Here is a 23,288-nt window from a genome sequence, read left to right as displayed (position 1 = left end):
TTAGACGAGTTATCTCACCTCCCAGAGCCTCATGTCCTCTCCTGCCCCGGGCAGCTCCCAGTGGTGCCCACTGCCCAGGCTCCTGTGTGGCTCAGGCGCAATTTTGCCCACCAAATCCTCCCAGAAGCACATCATGAGTGCCCCAGGGCGTTAATTAATGTGATGCAGCCCCTCAAATAACCCTGAGGAGAAATGAAAAAGCAACATATATTTTCCTTTAAAATGGAATAAAATCATTCCAGTTTCTGGGGTTGCCAAGTAATGAGAGGGAAACCAAAGAGGACAGGCGTCAGATTGCAGATCAGTCCTGGCTGTGGGTTGGTTGTCACCTTGGATTAGAACATACTCGCCCCCAGCTCTGAGCCTGTACTCAGTGACTGCAATACTGTGGAGCCCTGTAGCCCGGTGAAAAGAGATGAAAAGGCCTTCGGTTATTTTTCAGTTAAATTAAAGAGCAAGATGTACTTTGGGTGACCAGAGCTTTCTGGTTTTCTTTTTTCCCTGCACCATCCTGCATAAAGGGATCTGTGATTTAATGACAGTGGGGGCAGGGAGGTCAACGCGTTGCCCTGGCGTAACAGAGAGGAAGATAGGGTCCAGCATCAGGCTTGGGTTTCATTACAAGTTATCACCCCTGGGAAAGTGTCCTCATCTGCAAAATGGGGACATGATTGTTGGGAGGAAAGATGTGATGACGTGGGCAATGCATGTGGAGTGCTTACTCCAGTGCCAGGCGCCAGGCACTGACCAGAGATGAAGCATCCCAGCCCAGCAGGCACCATGGCTCCACGGCACGTGAGCTGGCCTGCACTTCCCTCACTGACTGGCGGTGTGGACAGCACACAGAAGGGGAAAGAGATTCAGATGAGGACTCAGGTGTCTCTGTGACTGGCCATGTGGACATGGTGCCACTTGCTCAGCTGCAGAAGGCAGAGGCAAGAGGGTGCTTGGTGGGGAGGTAGAGGGAGGGTGAAGGCTGTGTGTGTGGAATTTGAGGGGACTGTGGGACATCCAGACCAAGATAGCTAACCCAGAGATGGCCTGAAGCTCCAGGCGGAGAGATCCAGGGCTGGGAAGTCAGCTACGCACTCAGGGTGCCGGGAGCCACTGGGCAGAAGGGCTCCCCATGAGGCAGCTTCGTAGTGCGGGGAGAGGGCAGGTGCCCTACGGAGCCTCGCTGACCTACACTGCCGGCTCTGGCCCGGCTACAGTTCAAACCCGAGAAGGCACCCCAGGGCCTGGGACACTGGGCAGCAGAAATCCCTCCCTAGAAACAGCGGTCAGGGCCGGGTGCAGTGGCTCACACCTGAAATCTCAGCACTTTGGGAGGCCTAAGCAGGCGGATCATCTAAGGTTGGGAGTTCAAGATCAGCCTGGCCAACATGGAGAAAACCCGTCTCTACTAAAAATACAAAATTAGCTGGGCGTGGTGGTGCATGCCTGTAATCCCAGCTACTCGGGAGGCTGAGGCAGGAGAATCACTTGAACCTGGGAGATGGAGGTTGCGGTGAACTGAGATTGCGCCATTGCACTCCAGCCTGGGCAACAAGAGCGAAACTCTGTCTCTAAATAAGTAAATAAATAAAAAGCGGTCAGAGGGTTAATGAAAGAACGCAATAGCCTGGCAGCTGTTTTCTTATCATCAGTGACGAAGTCCCCTCGGGCAAATCCAGAGCAGGCTGGCCTTTTGGAGAAATCTCTGCTACTCTGCGTACTCCCGTGGTTTCCGTCTCTTGTGCCCGGATGCTCTTCCGTGATACTAAACAGCAAGCACTGCCCCTCAGGTGTGAAGCGGGCCTCCCAGCCTCCCAGACACCGGCGCTCAGCTGCTCCTGGCTCAGAGCCTCTCAGACCTGACTGCACACACATCTCCAGGGACCCGCTGAGCAATGGATTCTGACACAGCGGGTCCCAGTGGGCCCGAGACTCAGCATTTCTAGCAGGTTCCCAGGGGACCCTACTTTGAGCAGCTAGAGAGTCTCTGCGAGTCTGCCCACAGTTCAGAATCTGCCACTGGGGGTACACAGCCAGTGCCACAGTCTGGGACCCCTTGTTGACAGCTCTAAGAATCAACAAACAGATCATTCCTGAAAATGCGATCTTTTACCCTCTGCAGAGAATCCCAGCCAGCCTCTAATGCATACTGGTGAGATTGTAAATTGTGTGGATTAACAGACCTCAAAGACCCCCATATGAGCTATTGTGGCTGTGAATGGAGGCGTAGCTCCCTCCAGCCATGTGCTTCTGGCTCACTGAGCATTCCTGGGGAAGGGGAACACAGTGCCCGGCAGGACCCTCCCCGGAGTCACCACTGCCTCGAACTCCACGCGAGCTAGGCAGAACCAGTCCCCGCTCATTTTCACTTTAATATAGGCCTTGTGAGGACATTTTTGCCTGTTTTGTGGAACTGCAGTTCATACCAGCTTTTATCAAACACCCCAGCCTTGCTTATTCGAAACTCAGGTGCACACGGAAGTGTACGAGGGGAGATGGACCCGCAGTTGGCCACCCAACAGAAACCCACCTGGAGCACCTTGCACTTAACAAGCATCCCAAGAGGCAGATGAACCGAAACACACAGCACACAGTGGACCGGGGTGAAACCTCCAGACACTGTATACTTGGTTAGTGCAGAGTTAATCCTCAGTAGACAGGCATAGACCCTGGCCCAGGAGAACTTGGGTGCAGGTGCAGGGGGTGCCGGTGCCTATCCTGGGGGCTGCACCAGGGCTGCATCTCCACCAGGGCTCGCGCCCCACCCTGGTTTGTCTGTGGACCCCCAGCTGGTGACAGTGGAAGGAGTGGACATGGTGGGAAGAGGATCAGCCCAGACTGCTCTCTTTTCCTTTTAATATTCTGGGTTTTGCCCAAACCTCTTTTAGACATCACGTGCATTCAACATGATGCTGATGTGCTAATAATATAAAAATGCATGCTTGTATGACTCTGGGATGGATTTTTTTCAAGCATTTAGGGGTAATGCAGAGTAGGTGTTGTTTTCCATGGCAATTCTTCTGACTCGCCTGAAAACCAGCAGACCCACCCAGGGCTGATTATCCAACCTCTGCTTCAGGCTCTGCAGGTGCCTTCATTAGCCGCCCTCAAACCACACCCATTGCTGCCCAAGGTTGGCACTTTGGGACCGGATCTGCTCACCTGTTCTTGTGGGTTATATGTGTAGTGACAGTGGCAGCAAGCAGAGGTGAGACACTTGTGTGGGGGGCTGACCTCACCCTCATGAGGTCAGCCCTGCAGCCAGGGATGGCAAGGCCCACCGCCTCCCGTTTGACCCCCCTCTAGTCTTAGCACACCTTCTGTCTTGCCCGGGGGCAGAGGCACTGAATTGTGGACAAAACAGACCAAGTAAGCTAGATGCTTGTTCTTCTTTCAATTGACACATAATAATTGCACATGTTTATGGGGTACAGAGTGAAATTTCCATACGTGTATACAAAGTGTCATGATCTGATCAGGGTAATTATGATATCCATGACCTCAAACGTTTATCACTTCTTTGTGTTGGGAACATTGCAAATCCTCTCTTGTAGCTGTGAGAAATATACAATGCATTATTGTCTGCTGTAGTCACCCTGCAGTGTGCCAGAGCTCAGAACAACTCCTACTGCCCGGCTGGACTTTTGTATTTGTTAACCAGCCTTTCCTTCCCCACCTCTGTTCTGCTCCACTTCTATGAGATCCACTCCTTTGGCTTCCACACGAGCCGCGCGTTGCTTTTAGGAAACAGCTGTGCTTGGGGCAGATCCATTTCCTTGTTTGCCACAAGCACCCTCCCTCGCCTGTCGGCCATGGAGCTGTGACTCTGGAAATTCTGTCACACCCTTGCCTTTATCTGTGGTTTGAGGGTCTTTGCTCCTCTCCCTTCTGCTGAAAGGGCAACTCCATTCCTTGTTGCCGAGCTCCGAGCGCAGGGAAGAGGCCCATTGTCAGGAAGTGAGCTGCTGCCCTTTGGTGGCCTGGGTGGCCTGTGGGCAAGTCTGAATCCCCATGTCCTCCTGCTCCTTGGGCAATGATCTAGTGACTGTGATTCTCCTGACCAGTCTTGTGAGAAGTGTCTCCCTGCAGATGCTCTAGTGGCCCTGGGAACTTTGGAACGTGAGGGGGCTTGTGGGGTCTGGCTGATTGGGTGCTGGCTTTCAGCTTCAGTCCTGACATGGGAGGCTGAGCTCTGGAGAAATGTCAGGGTCCACCATCCCACCCACCTTGCCCCCACCTCCTCGGCTGCACACACGTGCTCAGAGCAAGCATTTCTCTCACCAACTCAGGGATCCCTGCACACCAGGGAGCACCCAGCCTACACCTGCAGCCTGGCACAGTTGGGGACTGTTTAGTTGGTGCCAGCTGGAGGTGTTTGGAGGGAACCATCCGGTGATCAGGATAGAGGCACAGCCGGCCGAGGGCAGGTGGGTGCCTGTGGGTGCAGGAAGATGTCACATCTGCAGGCATTGTTTGGGGACGTCATTGTGTAACCAGCCCTGCAGGGCTGCAGAGGCATCCCACAAGTCTGTGTGCTCTCTAGGCTGCGTTTATTGCCCCACTCTAGACCACAGGCCTGGGCATATTTGTGTCCCCATCCCCAACCCTGTCACCTGAAGCAGCCTGCGAGCCCCGACAGGAAGGGACAAGAAGAGGCGAAGATGACAAACATTCACAGACAGCCCATGGCTGTTCTTTTGCTCTGACAGTGTATCTTAAGCTCCCTTGAGCGCCTTACTGAACAGATAGATCAGCTTCTTTTCAATCTCTTGTTTGCTCTTATAAAGGAAATTAGGTCATGCTGGAAACTATGCCATGATGCCCCTATGCTCACTCACCTCATGAAGTGTGGGAGGCTACCCCCCAGCAAACAGAAATGGGCACACAATCTGAAGCCTCCTTATCACGCTGGAGACTTCCAGAGCAACTTCAGTAAGGTCTGTGAGGGGGAACGCTCTGTTGTTTGACATGGGCTTGTGGCTTTCAGCCAGGGGCACGCACTTCTCCACCAGCTCTTTTTTTATTTTTATTTATTTTTTACTTTTTTTTGAGATGGAGTTTCGCTCTTGTTGCCCAGCATGGAGTGCAATGGTGTGGTCTCGACTCACTGCAACCGCCGCCTCCCGGGTTCCAGCGATTCTCCTGCCTCAGCCTCCCCAGTAGCTGGGATTACAGGCACCTGCCACCAGGCCCAGCTAATTTTTGTACTTTTAGTAGAGTTGGGGTTTCACCATGTTGGCCAGGGTGGTCTCAAACTCCTCTTAGGTGATCCTCCCGCCTCGGCCTCCCAAAGTGCTGGGATTATAGGCATGAGCCACCGTGCCTGGGCAGCTCTTTCCCTAATAAGAACACTGGTTCTGAGGCCAAGTAAGAGGCTAAATTAAGAAAGCAAAGATTTATCATAAGTTTGAGGCCCAGGAGGAAAAAAGCCTCCATTCGTCATCCAGAAACACAAGGAAACATCATTTGCCCCTCAGTGGACAGGTGATGTTTCTTACATACCCTATGACATAGCTGCCCTGGTCCCTCCCAAGCCCAGTGTTTCATTGGCCAAGCTTCCAATTTGCTTTACAAGGTGTGAGGACAGAGAAGCATCCAGCCCATTCTCCTGTGGCCCTGCTCCATTTAGAGCAGACACGAGTGGATAGCTCAGCTGGTCACTAGCTCCTGGGCTGCCCCCACTCACAGAACAAGAGTGTGCGTTTCTCCTGAGAACTTCCTACTAAAGAAAACAGCCAGCCCAGGCATGGGTTACAGGCTCACACCTGTAATCCCAGCACTTTGGGAGGCTAAGGCAGGTGGATCACTTGAGGTCAGGAGTTCAAGACCAGCCTGGCCAACGTGCATTTTTCTCTATAAAAAATACAAAAAGTAGGTGTGGTGGCACACACCTGTACTCCCAGCATCTCAGGAGGCTGAGGTGGGAGGATCACTTGAGCCCAGGAGGCAGAGGTTGCAGTGAGCCAAGATCGTGCCACTGCACTCCAGCCTGGGTGACAGAGTGAGACCTTGTCTCAAACAAAACAGAAAAACAGTCCAACTAGGAAGCTTGCTTCTCCCAGAAGCCTTGCTGCATGGGCTGACCAGGCACAGTGCTGGGCCATTCCTCTGGGCTGGGCCAGGCTGGGGAGGTACCTTGATTTGGGGATGGCAGCTGGCCTTGTCCTTGACTCAGGGGCTGCTTTTCTGTAGACCAAGTGCACTTCACGGATTTCTCCAGAACTGGTAGAGACAAAAGCGAGAGAGTGGGAGATGCATTTGAAGCACGTTGGCTTTATTATTTGCAAAACTGAAGTCTGGCCCAAAAGAAGGTTGATCTTCTTTTAGGAGGTCTGGAACAGGACGTGGTCTCTTCTGTGGTGGAATGTTTTTGTTTTGGCTGAATGGTTGCGTCTTAGTGATTTGACTGAGAGCAAAATCAGCTTCCATTTTATCCCCGCTAAGTGACACTTTTTCCATAGAAGGGGAGTTGTAGGAAGCATAGCTTTAAGGGAAGGCAAAGCACACCTTGCTCTGAAACTCTTTGGTCACAACCATGTAAAAACATGTCTGAGGAAAAATCCTAGGCAGAAATACAGCAAAAGTCCACTTAGCCAAGGAGGCCATGGGTAGTTCTTTTCCTCCTTTCTTGTGTTCTTATTTTTCCAGATTTTTATTTTTATTTTATTTTTATTTTTATTTTTTTGAGACGAAGTTTCAAGTTTGTTGCCCAGGCTAGAGTGCAGTGGTGTGATCTCGGCTCACTGCTACCTCCACCTCCCGGGTTCAAGCGATTCTCCTACCTCAGCCTCCTAAGTAGCTGGGATTACAGGCATGCGCCATCATGCCTGGCTAATTTTTTGTATTCAGTATAGATGCGGTTTCACCATGTTGGCCAGGCTAGTCTTGAACTCCTGACCTCAAGTGATCCACCCACCTTGGCCTCCCAAAGTGCTGGGATTATAGGCATGAGCCACCGTGCCCGGCCCCTTTTCTAGATTTTTTTTTTTTTTTTTGAGACGGAGTCGCACTGTGTCACCCAGGCTGGAGTGCAGTGGCGCAATCTCGGCTCACTGCAAGCTCCGTCTCCCGGATTCACGCCATTCTCCTGCCTCAGCCTCCCGAGTAGCTGGGACTACAGGCGCCCACCACCACGCCCGGCTAATTTTTTGTATTTTTAGTAGAGACGGGGTTTCCCTGTGTTAGCCAGGATGATCTTGATCTCCTGACCTCGTGATCCGCCACCTCTTGTCCTTCTAACAAGAAGAACTCATACCCATACTACGTAAAGATAGCTATCGCATACACTTTTATCACCAGCCTCCTTCCCACAACAATATTTATATGTATAAATCAAGAAGCTATTATTTCAAACTGATGCTGAACAACAATCCCAAAGTGCTGGGATTACAGGCGTGAGCCACCATGCCTGGCCCCCTTTTCCAGATTTTTAATAGTGAGCATATATTACTTTTACGACTGGAAAAAGTATTAACACATTCCTACTCTATGTAATTGAAGGAATTAGTCAAGTATTGTATCACCCTAATAGTACTTTCATGTACACACTCTATGTTGCTTATTTTTATGGATTTCATATACTTTGTCTCCACGCATAGGAAAATTGAGTTGGTGAGGCCTGCAAAACTCCCCAACCCACACTGTTTAGTTTTAGCAGACTTATCACATGAGTGTTTTCATTTAAAGAACAATAACCAGCCGGGCGCGGTGGCTCATGCCTGTAATCCCAGCACTTTGGGAGGCCGAGGCGGGCAGATTACAAGGTCAGGAGATCGAGACCATCCTGGCTAACATGGTGAAACCCCGTCTCTACTAAAAATACAAAAAAAATTAGCCAGGTGTGGTGGCGGGTGCCTGTAGTCCCAGTTACTTGGGAGGCTGAGACAGGAGAATGGTGTCAACCGGGGAGGCAGAGCTTGCAGTGAGCCGAGATCATGCCACTGCACTGTAGCCTGGGCAACAGAGCAAGACTCCATCTCACAAAAAAAAAAAAAAAAAAAAGAACAATAACGATGACTCTTTAGGGTTCGTTAAACAGTCTAAGAAATACAAATATTTAGCTCCCCTCAGCCATCACTGCCTCAAGCCCATTCATGATCATGAATCCAGATCCATGAGCTCTGTGGCAGCGTCTTTGAAGGTGGAGCTTCTCTGGATCATTTGAGGGACTCTATTTTCCTTGCAGGTGTGGGAGCCACTTCAGGAGCTTCTGCCAACTTCCCTGGCACCTCGGGCAGCAGCACCCTGTCTCCCTTCCAGCACGCCCACAAAGGTGAGGAGGGTGCTCAGGTATCGATCACCTGGAGTTAGGTGGTGCTCGGATGAAAGCTCAGAAGAGGAGAGGAAATGATCATGAGTGATGATTATGGTGCGCTTCCCCACCTGGCCTCACCTCCCTGATGTAATTGAATGACATGTTGCCCCCCGTGCAGGAAGTCATTATATCTGCAATCAGAGTTGATCCCTCTATGGGTGTCCTGGGCCCGCTGGGAGGTGCTGGTGGTGAAGGCGGGGGCAGAGCGGCAGGTGGGCAGCACAGGCAGCTGCAAGTCCGGCCAGGAGGAGAGACCAGGCGTCCTGGGCTTTGGTTTGGCCAGGAGTTAACAGCAATTCTATCACTGGTTTTCATATAAACCTGCTGACCATAGCACTTTAATATTAACTTGCAGAATGTACATTTCATTCTCCCTAACCAGGGAAGAAGGGATTGAGGAGGACCCCAAAGTTTAATATGTCTCTCAGAGTCAGCCCTCCAGCTGGCTTGGCCTTTCTCTCTCACTGGTTTAGTGCCAGCCTATTATTGAAGCATGTTTCAGGCCCAGGTCTCAGCGAGCCGTGAGGTACCCTCCAGAGCCCTCAGAGCACCCAGCTCGTCAGCCTCATCACTGGGCCTCCCACGCGCTAATGCAGAGCAAAAGGCAGGACTGCTGGGCGAGGATATATGAATCTCATTTGCACAGGCCCCAGGGGGAGTAGCTCAAAACACGGAGAATATTAAAACACTTATGTCATCCAGACCTGGCATGCTAACGCTATTACAGGTATTCCCCAGATGATGCTGGGAGGCTGGTTTTCCTGCAGATGCACCCACAGGGGAGGCTCAGCACCCACATGCGGGGTTCTCAGCTCTGGCACTACCTCCCCTGAGATGATTTGGGAGCTTCAGATGCTGGTCTCCTGTCTATTTGGGTGGTGGCAAATCTGGATCTTAGTTCAAGAGAATCAGAGTCCTGTTTGGTTATTTTAGAGAATGAGAACGAGCTTCAGGGCATTTTATGCATCCAGGGTCAACATTAACCTGGGAACTGAGCAAAATCCCCCGGGGTGACTGAGGGACTGCCTGGTGGAGGTGGCAGTGCAGGTGGAATAGGTGGCCCAGCCAAGGCACCCCCTGTGCCCTGGGGCTCTTACAATGACACTTAGGTTGAAATTGCATGAGGCGCAAGATGGAGCCAAACCTGGAATCCAGAGCTGACTTTCGCATCCTGACTTTTGTTTGGAAATGCCCAAACTTGAATTGTGCTGCCTTCCAGACACTCTTGTTCACTGGCCTTTCTTCCTCTCCACACCAAACCCTGCCCTCAGGTTGCCAAAGCAGTAGAAGCAAGAGCAAACTCCCTAGGAATAATCAGGTGACCCCAGAGAAGTCTGGAGAGGCCAGTCTGAGGGCAGCGAGCAGGGCTGTGGGCAGTCCTGGTCTGGCAGCCAAAACCAGTGCGGAGGATTTGGTTCTCAGTCTAAGCAAGCACCTCAGATTTCAGGGTTCCCTGTTCCCAGGGGCAGGGCCATTGCTTCCAGGGGCCGGAGTCCTGGAGGGAAGACCAGCAGGGATCCTGAGCTCTGGGTCATTCATGCCTTCTCTCCACCCACAGAACTCTCAGGCCAAGGACACCTGGCCACTGCCCTGATCATTGCAATGTCCACCATCTTCATCATGGCCATCGCCATCGTCCTCATCATCATGTTCTACATCCTGAAGACAAAGCCCTCTGCCCCAGGTGACGGCCCCCATGCGCCGGTGCCCTGCCTCCTGGACTCTCCGTCAACTCCCCCTGTCGGAGAGCCTGGCTGCTCACTCCCTCCTCTCTCCCCAGCCTGTTGCACCAGCCACCCGGGGAAGAGCGTGGAGGCCCAAGTGAGCAAGGACGAGGAGAAGAAAGAGGCCCCAGGTCTGTGAACCAGGGCTTCCACACACCATGTGCACGGTGCCCATCTCTGGGTGGAGGGCGTTCCCAGAAGCAGCCTCCTCGCTGCTTCTGCTCTCACATGCTGAACCATGCTGTGTTTACCGTGGGGTGGTGCCACGCAGACACTGGGCAGCTCTGCCCAACAGGAAGAGCAGGGTTGGGCTGAGCACAGAGCCGTGAGCCAATTCTAACTGCTATCTCCCCAACCTCTCCGTTTCCCTGCAGACAACGTGGTGATGTTCTCTGAGAAGGATGAATTTGAGAAGTTGACAGCAACTCCAGCAAAGCCCACCAAGAGGTATGTGGAAGCCCCCAGCACCAAGCTGAAGCTGGGGTCCTGTGGATCCTGAGCAGGGAGGGGAACCAGGGTGCAGCCGAGTGAACTGACAGGCTAGCCGGGGACACTATGGGGACGTTCGGCGACAGACAGTCCCCACCACCTCTTTGCTGACTGGCAGGGGTCAGGTGGTGTGAGGAGCCTGTGGAAACAGCTGCCTGCTGCTCTCGGGTCAGGCCCCTGTCCCTGCATCCTGCCAAATTCCCTGGGCCTTCCTCCTTAACATCCGACTTCCTCATGCCCCTTCTCCAGACTGGGAGGGCAGAACATAAAGCCAAGGATGCATGCCTGTTGCGGCCAACACACCCGTGCTGGTGCCAGTACTGCTGCCACTGTAATGCTGGTAACAACCGTGGTGATGATGGCTAACAGCATTTGGTGCCTACTGCCCACCAAGTGCCGGGCTAGGGCTGTGAACACATCCTCCCTCCACAGCCCAGGAGCAAGGTGCTTGTATCATCCCTGTTTATAGGATACCACACTGAGGTATGGAAGTTGTCACTCGCCCAAGGTCACACACTAGTGAACAGCAGGGCTGGGGTCCGAGTCCAGGCTCCCAAGGAGCCACATGGTGTAAAGAGGCCTCTGGAGGAGGAGATTTGGCAGGTGAAGCCTTTCCCGCGTTTACCACACATGAAGGTGTGGAACCAGCCCCTGCTCTAAAATCGAGGGTACAGGGAAGTCAATATTTTATTCATCCAGTGGGATGGTCATTTGGACTTGGTCCTGCGTAGCTTCCAAAAATCAACCCCACAGCATCAGCTCCCAGCCAGGCAATGTGCTCGGACCCCCCTGCCAGGCCTCTGCCCGACAGCCACTGCAGGCTGCGCCTGGAAGGACACCCCCGCAACAGTGCCTCCCTTGGCAGATGGGGCACAGAGGCCACCAGAAGGTCACCAAACTGGTTACAGGAAGAGCAGAGGTTAAGCCCTCCTCTCCTGCCCCCACCCCATGATCTTCCTATGATTCACCTTGCAAAGCCATTCCAATCGATCCAGCATCTGTGTGGAGATCCTGTGTGCCAGATCCAAGCTGCTGCTCCCAGGACCAAGGGCAGGACCTGGTCACCCTGCATGGAACTCTTAAATAGGGCCTCCCTAGAGACTGAATTTGCTCCTCAGCCTCCAGCCCAGCCTTATCTCATTCTGTCTCAGCCTCTCCCTTCTGATATTCAGGCTTTTCTTATTCCCAGAAATCAAAAAGGCAGAGACGTGCCCCATGACTTGAGTTGCAGTTGAAGACTGGGAAAATTTGGAGGCCCTATTAGGAAAAAATATATACTTCTTTTATACACGAATATTAAATACAAATTGAACCCTGACGCTTGTACGTTAAAAGACAGCAAGGCACTGAGCTTTTGTCCCTGCTGTTTGTCCTTAGGTCTCAGAGACAGGAACTGGGGTGCCACCTCACCTGCTCCACCTCACCTTCTCCCGAGTGGGGACAGGGATGGGTCCTGCCACCTCCTTGTGAGGCCCTGAAGCCTGATGAGGAAGTGGGTCCCACTGGGGCTTCATGATGGTTCTCATTGTCTTTGTATTACCCTGTCTCTAGGGTTGTGTTTGCATATGGGCTTCACTGCTGTAACCTAGTTACTAACAAATATAATCCTTTTTTTAAGAAAAAAAGGTCTTCAGCCAAACCACAGGAAGCAAGCAGGGTGCCTCTAAAAAACAATATTGTTTTTCATATACTTGGAATGGTTTTAAGAGAGTTTAAGCTCCAACCCACATGTGCCTAGGGCAGACCCTGGGTTCTTTGTGGGCTGTGAGCCACAGGGCGGCATGAACCCAGGCTTGGTGCGTCCGACCGCCCACCCAGCTCACCCGCTGGGGCTTGCTGTGCCACCCCCTGCAATGCACACAGGTCAGCCAGGTCACCCCCCTCGTCAAGAGGGGGCTTTCCAGGCACAAGGCTCCATTCAGCTCCCTTTTCAATGACTCCAGAGAGCCAGCATGGATTCAGTGCCAGCCGCATCAATCTGTTTGCTTAACATGAAGACACCAGTTGAACTTGGTGCTTACTGGGATTAAATACAGAGATCTAGGACATATTCAATGAACCTTCACGGAGCATCCACTGTGTGTCAGGTAGCAGGGAAGGAGAGGCCCGTGGATGCCTCCCACCTGCAGTGGCAGCCCCAGCCCCTTAGACGCCTGCAGGTCACCCACCACGGACTTGTTTGTTTGGAAAGAAGCAGGAAGCCACCGGTGTAGGTCTCGTCTCATGTCCCCTGGTCCCGTGCCCACAAGGTGCCCAGTAAACACCTGAAAAACAAGTCATTGCCCCCCACTGTCCACAGCTGGGCAATGGATGAGTTCACCACAGAACTTGTCAGGGCTGCAGCCCCCCAGGCACTGCTAATGACCATCGCTCTTGTTTTTGCAGCGAGAACGATGCCTCATCCGAGAATGAGCAGCTGCTGAGCCGGAGCGTCGACAGTGATGAGGAGCCCGCCCCTGACAAGCAGGGCTCCCCGGAGCTGTGCCTGCTGTCGCTGGTTCACCTGGCCAGGGAGAAGTCTGCCACCAGCAACAAGTCAGCCGGGGTGAGGCTCCTGCAGATGCCATGATGAGCTGTGAGATGTGGCTCCCTCACAGCCGCAAGACTAAAACTTTCTTATTGAATCAGCTCTCCTGCAAGACGGGGTGTTTCTCCCAAAAGTCCAAGATAGGAGACCTGGACAGTGACAAGTTCACAGCAAGATAGTCAAAAGGGAAAAAAACCCTTTCTTTTTTGAGTTTTTTTTTTTTTTTTGGAGATGAGAGTCTTGCTCTGTCACCCAGCCTGGAGTGCAGTGGTGCGATCTCGGCTCACTACAACCTCCGCCTCCTGGGTTCAAGCAATTCTCCTGTCTCAGCCTCCCAAGTAGCTAGGACTACAGGTGCATGCTGCCACACCCAGCTAATTTTTTTCGTATTTTAGTAGAGACGAGGTTTCACTGCGTTGCCCAGGCTGGTCTCAAACTCCTGAGTTCAGGCAATCCACCCGCCTCGGCCTTCCAAAGCACTAGGATTACAGGTGTGAGCTACCACACCCAGCCACTTTGTTTTTATTATATAGCTTCATACACAAAAATGAAAAATAATAAGCAAAGAGAAAAAAGGTAAAATCACTTGGAATGCCAGAGGGCAGAAAAAGACCCTTGTAAATATACTGGGTTTTATCTAACCAGACAATTTTCTAGACAGACACACACACAACGTTTTTCTTCTATGCATTTTTAAAAATATAAAAACAGGTTCACATGTAGAAACTGTCCCCAGGGTTTTATCACCTACCGCCCTGTAATGTGCTGTGGCCAGGAGCAGGGCAGGGGTGAGGGCAAAGGTGGCCAGAGCCCTCTTGGGCTCCCTGTGGACCTGGCCTGTGGTCGTCCCTCTAGCCTGTGCCCCTGGCTGCAGGCCCCAGCCGCAGGACAGCTGTGTTGCTAGGCAACATCACTGATGGCAAAAATGCCCAGTTGGGATCCTGGCTCCGGCCTGGTCCTGATAGGATGCCAAGCTCTGCCTGCCCTGAATTCAGTGACCTCTGTAATGGCGCTGCCACTTGCAGAGACCCTGGAAGCCTGTGGGGTTGTTACAAGAGAGATAGGTGGCCGTGGCCCCGGGACTCTTCAGCCAGGGCCACTGAGCACCTGTGCACCGTGGGCCTGGTCTCCTGGCACCAGCCACGTGATCCGGGATGGGAGCCCCGCACGGCTCTGCTGCAGCACAGATGTCCTGAGGGCAAGTGGGGGTCCCCATGGTCATCTTTTCAAACAGACTGATGCCAGGGGTGTCCCCAAGTATCTTACGAGTCTGACCACCCAGCTGAGCCTAAGAAGCACCCATGGTAGACCCCAAAGATGTTTGAATAGGAAAACCTGAAGAAGGCCCTCCTCCCTGTGCGTCAGGGCTGGGCTGCTGACACGGGGGCTGTGTGCAGCGTCTCTGGTGTTGGGCGTAGCTGCTGCCTGCCCCTGCTGACATGGAGGATTTGCCTCCTTTCTACTGTTGCCCCTTTCTGGAGATGAAAATTCTCGACTCTTTTTCACAGATTCAAAGCCGGAGGAAAAAGATCCTCGATGTGTATGCCAACGTGTGTGGAGTCGTGGAAGGTAAGCTGAAAAAAAGCCTGGGAGAGGTGGTGCCCACCCCACCGACATGAAGGGCTGGGCCCAGAGCCCGGAGGCTCCTGTGAGGGGAACTGAGGGAAGCTGCCCATCCAGTTGCCGCACTTTGGTCAGAATGGCCGCTGGAACCTATTTCAGGTGTGGGGAAACAGAATCTTGCTCCCAGATATTGGAAGGCATCTCCCAGTGCTTCCATGGGCCTTCCCCTCATGGGGCGGGAGACAGCCTGGTGCAGGCACCCACTGTAGGGAAACGCAGGGTGGGTGAGCAGCAGCCATGGAGCCTCAGACCTCCCGTATCCCCAGTGACCGTGTCCACACTGGCATCATCATCTGGGAAACATGATCAGTCATTTATCCTAGACTTAGCTGCCCTCTCCCTGCCCTCGAGCATCCCCGATGTCTGATAGCCCTGGGAGCCTCCAGCCTCCCCTCCCAGCGGCCTTCTGAGCTAAGTCAGGCTGTCTCCCCATAACCTGGGCTTGAGTGTGGGTAGGTTAAGAGGCAACAGGATAGGACCGTCAGTGCTGCAATCTGAAATCATAATCTTCAGCTTCCAGTTCCTGCAAAATCCACTTTCTAAATTACCTTCTTATTAACCCCAAAGATAAACCCCTCATGGCTGAGGTCAGGGGTTTTCCTGCTGCTGGCCTCTCTGGCCTCCCTCCGTGGACTCCTTGATCTGGCCGGGCAGCGGGAGTGGAGCCTGGTGCATGCTGGGCAGCTCACCAATGCCCCCATTACCCCTCCTCTGACCCCCACACCCCACCGTAGGCCAAATGCAGCCCTCTGTGCCCTGGCAGGCTTTCTGATCCAGTGCTTTGTTGGCCAGAAATAACTATACTGTGGGTGAGTTCCAGGGCCAAGAATTCTTGGCTGCCGCTGAAATGTGGCATCTCTCCATAAACACATGCCCCAGGTCAGCCTGCCTGATCTCACCTGGCATGGCCTGGGGCTGTCAGCTGCCCAGGGGAGGATGGTCTAGGACTCACCTTCCATCCACCAGGAAGCTCTTCTCTGTTCCAAAAAATGTTGAGTTCACACCCCTGGGACAGAGGTTTTCAAACCTCAGCCAGGGCTGAGAACCTGTGCTCCATGCCCAGCTCTGATGAACATTAGAGTCACCTGCAGGTCTTAACACCATCCCTGCCCATCCAGCTCACCCAATCTGCCCCAACACCCTGATGTAATTAGTCAGGGGTGAATCCCAGGCATCTGTGTCTCTTTGTTTTTTGTTTTGTTTTGTTTTTAATTAAACTTTTTATTTTGAGATGCTTCTTACCATGCAGTGGTAAGAGATAATACAGAGAGATCCTACATGCCCTTTACCCAGTTTCTCCTAACGATAACATCTTGCAAAACTATACACAGAAGTCACAACCAGGACACTGATATTGACCCAGTGATATCGACTCAGCTCCCATACAAAAACTCCTCCTGTTGCCTTTTATAGCCACAGCCAATTTCCACCCACCCCACCCTCACCTAGGCCCCTGGAAACCAGTAATCTGTTCTCCATTCCTATAATTTTGTCATTTCAAGAGTGTTATAAAAGTGGAATCACAAGGTATGTAACCGTGGTGAATGGCTTTTTTCACTCAGCATAATTCACTGGAGGTCCATCCAGGTTGTTGCATGTATCAATAGTCCATTCCTCTCTCTTGCTGAGTAGTAGTCTGTGGCATAAATGGACCAGAGTTGGTTTAACCATTCACTTGTTGAAGGACATCGGGGTTATTTCCACTTAAGGGCTATTATGAATAAAGGTGCTATAAATATTTGTGTATAGGTTTTTGTGTGGACATCAGTCGTGATTTATCTGGGATAAAGACCCAGGAGTACATTTGTTGGGTTGTATGATAGTTGCATGGTTGATTATTTTAAAAAACTGCCAAACTGTTTTCTAAAGTTATTGTACCATTTTACATTCCTACTAGCAGTGTGGGAACGTTCTAGTTTCTCCATATCCTTGCCAGCATTTGGTGGTGTTACTATGTTTTGTTTTAGCTATTCTGAGAAGTGTGTTATGATATCTTATTGTGGTCTTCATTTGCATGTTCCTATTGTTTAAATATGTTTTCTTGTGTTTTTTTCATCTGTGTGTCCTCTTCAGTAAAATGAATGTTTCTTCATGTCTTTTGCCCATTTTTCAATGGTATTGTATGATTTTTTTGCTGTCGAGTTTTGAGGGTTTTTAAAAATATATTCTAGACACTAGTCCTATGATGGATATGTGGTTTTATAAGTGTTTTCTCCATCCTATAGTTTAGCTTATCTTTTCAGTCTCTTAACAGGGTCTTTCATAAAATGATGTTTTAAATTTTTATGAGTCAAATTTATGAAACTAATTATAAAGTTTTCTTTTTATGGATGATGCTTTTGTGTCAAATCTAAGATCTCTCTTGCCTAGTCCTAGATCCCAGAGATATGCTCCCACAATTTTTTCTAGAAGTTTTATAGCTTAATGTTTTACATTCTAAGTCCACATAGTTTTTATGTTTTACATTTAAGTTCACAGTTTTATATTTTGCATTTAAGTTTGAGTTGATTTTTATAGAAGATATGAAACTTGGGTCAAAGTTCATTTTTTTGTCTATGGATGTCCAATTGCTCCAGCACCGTTTTTTTTTTGAAAAATTATCTTTCCTCCATTGAATTGCTTTTCAAACTTTGTCAAAAATCAGTTTGGCATATTTGTATAGGTCTATTTTCTGGGGTTGCTGTTCTGTTGCATTTATCTACATGTCTGTCCCTCTGATAATACCACAAGGTCTTGATTCTTGTATAAATTATGTAATAACATATAAGTCCTGAAATCAAATGGACTGCTCCCATTTTCCTTTATTTTTTTTTCAAAAATCTTTTAGCTATTCTAGTTCCTTTGCCTTTCCATATAAGTTTTATAATAATCTTCCCTATATGTACAAAATGCCTTGCTGGGATTTTAATGAGTTGCAACAAAACTGTGTATCAATCTGGGAAGATTTGACATCTTTATTATGTCGAGTCTTCTGAGCCATGGGCATGGTATATTTCTTCATTTATTTAGCACAACTTTAATTTTTTTTCATCTGCATTGTGTAGTTTCCGAAATACGAGTTCTGTGCATATTTTGTTAGATTTACACCATATCATTTATTTTTTGAGCCACTGTAAACGACAATTTAAATTCAGTAGCCATACATTCATTGTTGGTTATATAGAAATACAATTGATTTTTGTATGTTTATCCTGTATCCTGTGACCTTGCTGAATTCACTTATACGATCTGGGAGTTTTCTTGTAGATGCCTTGGGATTTTCTACATAGATAATCACATCTGCAAATGGGACCGTTTTATTTCTTCCTTTCCAATCTGTGTACCGTTTCTTTCCTTTTCTCATTTTATTGCACTGGCTATACCTTCCAGCACTACAATGAATATAAATGATGAAGCAGAAGCAGAAATCCTTGCCTTATTTCTGATCTTAAAAGCATTCCATTTTTCACCATTAAGTATAATATTAGCTCTAGGCTTTTTATAAATTGTTGACATTAATTTTTTGAGTGGATTACAATAATTTTTAAATATTGAACCAGCCTTACCTCCCTGGAATAAGCCATACCTGATGTGGTACAATTCTTTTTTATGGTTGCATTCTATTTGCTAATATTTTGTTAAGGATTTTGCATTTATATTCATGAGAGATCTTGGTCTTTGGTTTGTGGTTTGTTTTTTGTCTTTGTCTGGTTTTGGTATCCAGTTTATACTACCCTCATAGAATAAGTTAGGAAGTGTTTCTTCCTTTTCTATGTCTAGAAAAGATCGTGTAGAATTGCTATTCTTTCTTAAACATTTTGTAGAATTCTTCAGTGAAATCATGAGGACCTAGAGATTTCTTTTGGGGAGGTTTTTTTTTTTTTTTTTTTTTTTTTTTTTTTTTTTGAGATGGAGTCTCGCTATGTCACCCAGGCTGGAGTGCAGTGGCACAATCCTCGTTCACTGCAACCTCTGCCTCTCAAGTTCAAGTGATTCTCTTGCCTCAGCCTCCCAAGTAGCTGGGATTATAGGCACATGCCACCATGGCCCAGCTAATTTTTTTTTTTTTTTTTTTTTTTTTTTTTGAGACGGAGTCTCACTCTGTCCCAGGCTGGCAACCTCCACCTCCCAGGTTTAAGCGATTCTCCTTTCTCAGCCTCCTGGGTAGCTGGGATTACATGTGCATGCCACCATGCCCAGCTAATTTTTGTATTTTTAGTAGATATGGGGTTTCACCATGTTGGCCAGGCTGGTCTTGAACTCCTGACCTCATGATCCACCTGCTTTGGCCTCCCAAAGTGCTGGGATTACAGGCTTGAGCCACCGTGCCCAGCCCTAATTTTTGTATTTTAGTAGAAATGAGGTTTCACCATCTTGGCCAGACTGGTCTTGAACTCCTGACCTCAAGCAATATACCCACCTCGGCCTCCCAAAGTGCTGGGATTACAGGCATGAGCCACCGCGTTTGGCTAGATATTTTTACAGTTACAAATTCAGCTTCCTTAATAGTTATAAATCTGTTCAAATGATCTATTTTATGTTGGGTAAGTTGTGATAGTTTATGTTTTTTGAGGAATTGTTTATTTTCATCTAAGTTATCAAATTTATATGTGTAGAGTTAAAGTTGCAAGTTTTATCTTATTATCTGTTTGATATCTATGGTGTGTATAGTGATATCTCCTGCTTCATTCTTGATATTGGTAATTTGTGTCTTCTCTATTTTTTCCTTGTCACTTATATTGATCTTTTCAAATAACTGTCTCTTTTCATATTTATCTCTTTTACTTTAGTTTTCAATTTCATTGATTACTGCTCTTATTTCTAAATTACTTATTTCCTTCTATGTACATTTGGTTTATTTTGTTAATCTTTTTCTAAGTGCTTGAAATGGGAGCTTAGATTGTTAACTTGAGTTTTCCTCCTTTGTATGTATCTGTCCTATAAATTTCACTCTCAGTACTACTTTAGCTATGTCTCACAAATATTGACATCTTGTATTTTTATTTTCATTCATTTTTAAATTGTCTTTGAGACTTCCTCTTTGACCTGTGGATTATTTAGAAGACTGTTGTCTGGTTTTCAAGTGTGTGAAGATTTTTCTGTTATATATTTATATTCTGATTCTATTGTGGTAGGGGAATATCCTTTGTATAATTTCAATTCTTTTAATTTGTTGAGGTTTAAGGCCAATAATTATGAACAATGTGTATTCTGCTGTTGTTGAATGGAGTGTTCTATAAATGTTGATTAGATCGTGTTGGTTGATGATGTTGGTAAGTTCTATATTCTTGATTTTTTTTCTAATTGTTCTATCATTTACTGAGGGAGGAATGTTAAAGTCTTCAACTATAATTGTGGACTTATCTCTTCTTTCAGGTCTATCAGTTTTTGTTTCACATATTTTGGAGCTCTGTTGTTTGGTGCATATTCATTTAGGATTGCTATGTCTTCTTGGATTGACCCTTTAATCATTATTAAATGTCACTTTCTGGTAATTTTTTCCTCTGAAGTCTACTTTAACTGATGTTATAGCCACTCTGCCTTCTTGTTATTGAAGTTTGCATGATATGTATTTTTCCATCCTTTACTTCCAACGTCTCTCTCATTATATTGAAGTGAGTTTCTTCTAGGCAGCATATAACTGGGAAAATTTTTAAGTCTACTCTACCAAGCTCTACCTTTTAGTTTTTTTGTTTTGGTTTGGTTTGGGTTTTTTTTTTTTTTTTTTTCTTTTTTTTTGGAGTTTCCACTCCTGTTGCCCAGGCTGGAGTGCAATGGCATGATCTTGGCTCACTGCAACCTCTGCCTCCCAGGTTCAAGTGGTTCTCCTGCCTCAGCCTCCCAAGTAGTTGGGATCACAGGCATGTGCCACCACACCAGCTAATTTTGTATATTTAGTAGAAACAGGGTTTCACCGTGTTGACCAGGCTGGTCTAGAACTCCTGACCTCAGCTAATCCATCTGCCTTGGCCTCCCAAAGTGCTGGGATTACAGGCATGAGCCACCACGCCCAGCCTTTAGTTGGTATTTAAACCATTTACATTAAATGTAGTCATTGTTAGGGCTTAAGTCTGCTATTTTATATTTTGTTTACTGTTTGTTGTCTCTGTTTTTCATTTCTGTGTTTTTTTATTCCTGCTTTACTGTGGGTCACTTGAACATATTTCAGAATTCGATTTTGGTGTTTTTTGAGTGATACGTTTTGATTTTATCTCTTTCCATAGTTATTTTAGTAGTTTCTCTAGACATTGCATTGACACATATAACTTATCAGTCTACTGGTGTTATTATTATTATTAATATTATTTTTGACATGGAGTTTTACTCTGCCACCCAGGTTGGAGAGCAGTGGCACGATCTCAGCTCACTGCAACCTCCGCCTCCCAGGTTCAAGCGATTCTCCTGCCTCAGCCTCCCGAGTAGCTGGGATTACAGGTGTGCACTACCACGCCAATGTGTTTTTTGTGTTTTTAGTAGAGACGGGGTTTCACCATGTTGGCCAGGCTAGTCTTGAACTCCTGACCTCAGGTGAACTGCCCACCTTGGCCTCCCAAAGTGCTTGGATTATAGGTGTGAGCCACCGTGCCCAGCCTTACTGGTGTTATTATTTTGCCAGTTTGAATGAAGTATAAAAACCTTACCTTTCTCTATGTCCCTTTACCTTCTCTGTTTATAGTAGTTGTAAATATTTTCTCTACATATATTTAGAACCACATAAATTGCTTCAACTGCCTAACGTAATTCAGAAAACTTAAAAAGAGAAGGAAAGTCTATTGTATGTGCCCATATTTTTGCTCACTATGTTCTTTTCTGATGTCTCAAGTTTCATTCTTTTACTATTTCCTTTCAGTTTATAGAATTTCCTTTTGCTTCTTTTAGGGTAGGTCTGCTGGTGAAAAATTCTTAATTTTTCTTTGGCTTGGAATGTCTTGATATTCTCATGCTTTCCTGAAGGATATTTTCACTCAGCTCACTGCAACCTGGTATGCAACTCTGGGTTGAAAGTTCTCTTCTTTCAGTACTTGGAAATACTGTGCTACTTCTCTCTGGTCTCCAGGTTTCTGATTATAAGTCTACTGTCATTCTAATTCTTTTCCCTCTCTAGGTCAGGTGTTGTTTTTCTTTGGCTGTTTCTAAGACTTTGTCTTTAGTTTTCAGAAGTTCATTTATGATGTATCTTGACATGAATATATTTGGGTTTATCCTGTTTGGGATTTGCTTATCTTCTTGAATCTGTAGACTTACGTCTCTTTACAAATTTGGAGAGTTCTAAACCGTCATTTATTTGAGTATTTATCTAGTCCCACTCTCTTCTCCTCTCCTTCTGAAACTTCTTGACACAAATGTTAGCTCTTCTGTTATAACTCCACAGTTCCCTAAGGCTCTGTGTTTTTCAGTTTATTTTCTCTGATTGAGTAATTTCCACTTCTAGTTTCCATTATCCATCTCACTGATTCTTTCCTCTGTCTTACTCTGTCATTGAGCACATCTACTGAGCTTTTTATTGTGGTTATTGTACTTTTGTAGTTCTAATATTTTCATTTCTTTTTTACATTTTCTATTATTTTTCCTGAGGATTTCTATTTTTGCATTTAAGCATGTTCATAATTGCTTGTTGAAGCACTTTTATTATGAATTCTTTAAAACCTTTTTCAGATTATCTAGCATCTGTCATCTCAGTGTTAGCAGCTATTGATTTTCTTTTTTTACTCATTTGACATCTTCTTGGTTCTTGGTATGATGAGTGAATTCACTTTGAAACCTGTGTAGTTTTATGTCCTGATATGAAACTCCGGGTCTTATTTAAGCCTTCTATTTTAGCTGGCTCCTTTTGATAGCCCTGTGGCAGGAGAATGAGGGTGCTGTCTTGCTACTGTTAGGTGAAGGTAGACATCCAAATTCCCCACTCAACCTTCACTAACACTCAAGGGGGATTCCTTTTTACTGCTACTTGGGGTTTGGGAGTATGGCTACTGACATGGTCACCACGGGGGCAGGGGAGTTGTTACCAGCTGGTTGATGAGAAAGCCCCAGCTCCCTACATGGCCTTTCCTGACACCACCTGGCACAGTGTTACAGCCTGGTGAGGGTGGAATTCTAGGCTCCCCACTCAGTCTTTGCTACCCTGGATAGAGTGGGGACACAGTTTTTCTGTGGTGTTTGGCTGGAATAGAGCAATTATTGTCTAAATGTTTTATGCTTGCTAGGCTGCTCTTTTCCTAGTGCTCTGACTAGAGACAGAAGACTTTTGTTGGGGCTGTTTTTGTCTGTGGTTGCTATTATTTCCGGATTTTTGGACTTTTCTGCCCCATGTCTGGAATTGATGAGGCAAAAGAAAACCCAGGGAACTTACCACCATCACCATCCTAAGGTATCGAGGTCCCTAGTTGGTCTGTCTTCTTTTCTCCACTTTTCAGACTTCTTGTATTTGTTTTACACAGAATGTCCAGGGCTTTTAGCTGTACTTAGTGGGAGGATTAGGGAAAATTATATCTACTCTTATCTTCCAGAAACAGCAATATCAAGTTTTTAAATGCTCCTAGGTGAGTCTAATGTACAGTGAAGCCCAAGAACCATCAGACCACTGAGTTAGCAGTGACTTGGTTCAGATAACCCCAATCTGGGGCTATCATTGAGA

General features: G+C 47.6%; 1 protein-coding gene across 1 annotated transcript in view; it reads left to right on the top strand.

The window, feature by feature from the left end:
• Window positions 1-23,288, top strand: part of EDAR (ectodysplasin A receptor) — a 34,203-nt gene that overhangs the window by 10,018 nt on the left and 897 nt on the right. The window contains exons 5-10 of the mRNA XM_034952415.4: window positions 8,180-8,266; window positions 9,867-9,992; window positions 10,089-10,163; window positions 10,407-10,479; window positions 12,907-13,066; window positions 14,557-14,617. Coding sequence (XP_034808306.2) covers window positions 8,180-8,266; window positions 9,867-9,992; window positions 10,089-10,163; window positions 10,407-10,479; window positions 12,907-13,066; window positions 14,557-14,617 — 582 coding nt within the window. The remainder of the gene's footprint in view (window positions 1-8,179; window positions 8,267-9,866; window positions 9,993-10,088; window positions 10,164-10,406; window positions 10,480-12,906; window positions 13,067-14,556; window positions 14,618-23,288) is intronic.

The sequence above is a fragment of the Pan paniscus genome, chromosome 12 (assembly GCF_029289425.2).
Source record: "Pan paniscus chromosome 12, NHGRI_mPanPan1-v2.0_pri, whole genome shotgun sequence".
Taxonomy (NCBI): domain Eukaryota; kingdom Metazoa; phylum Chordata; class Mammalia; order Primates; family Hominidae; genus Pan; species Pan paniscus.
The sequence above is the reverse complement of the archived record's forward strand: the minus strand, read 5'-3'. Positions and strand labels throughout refer to the sequence as shown.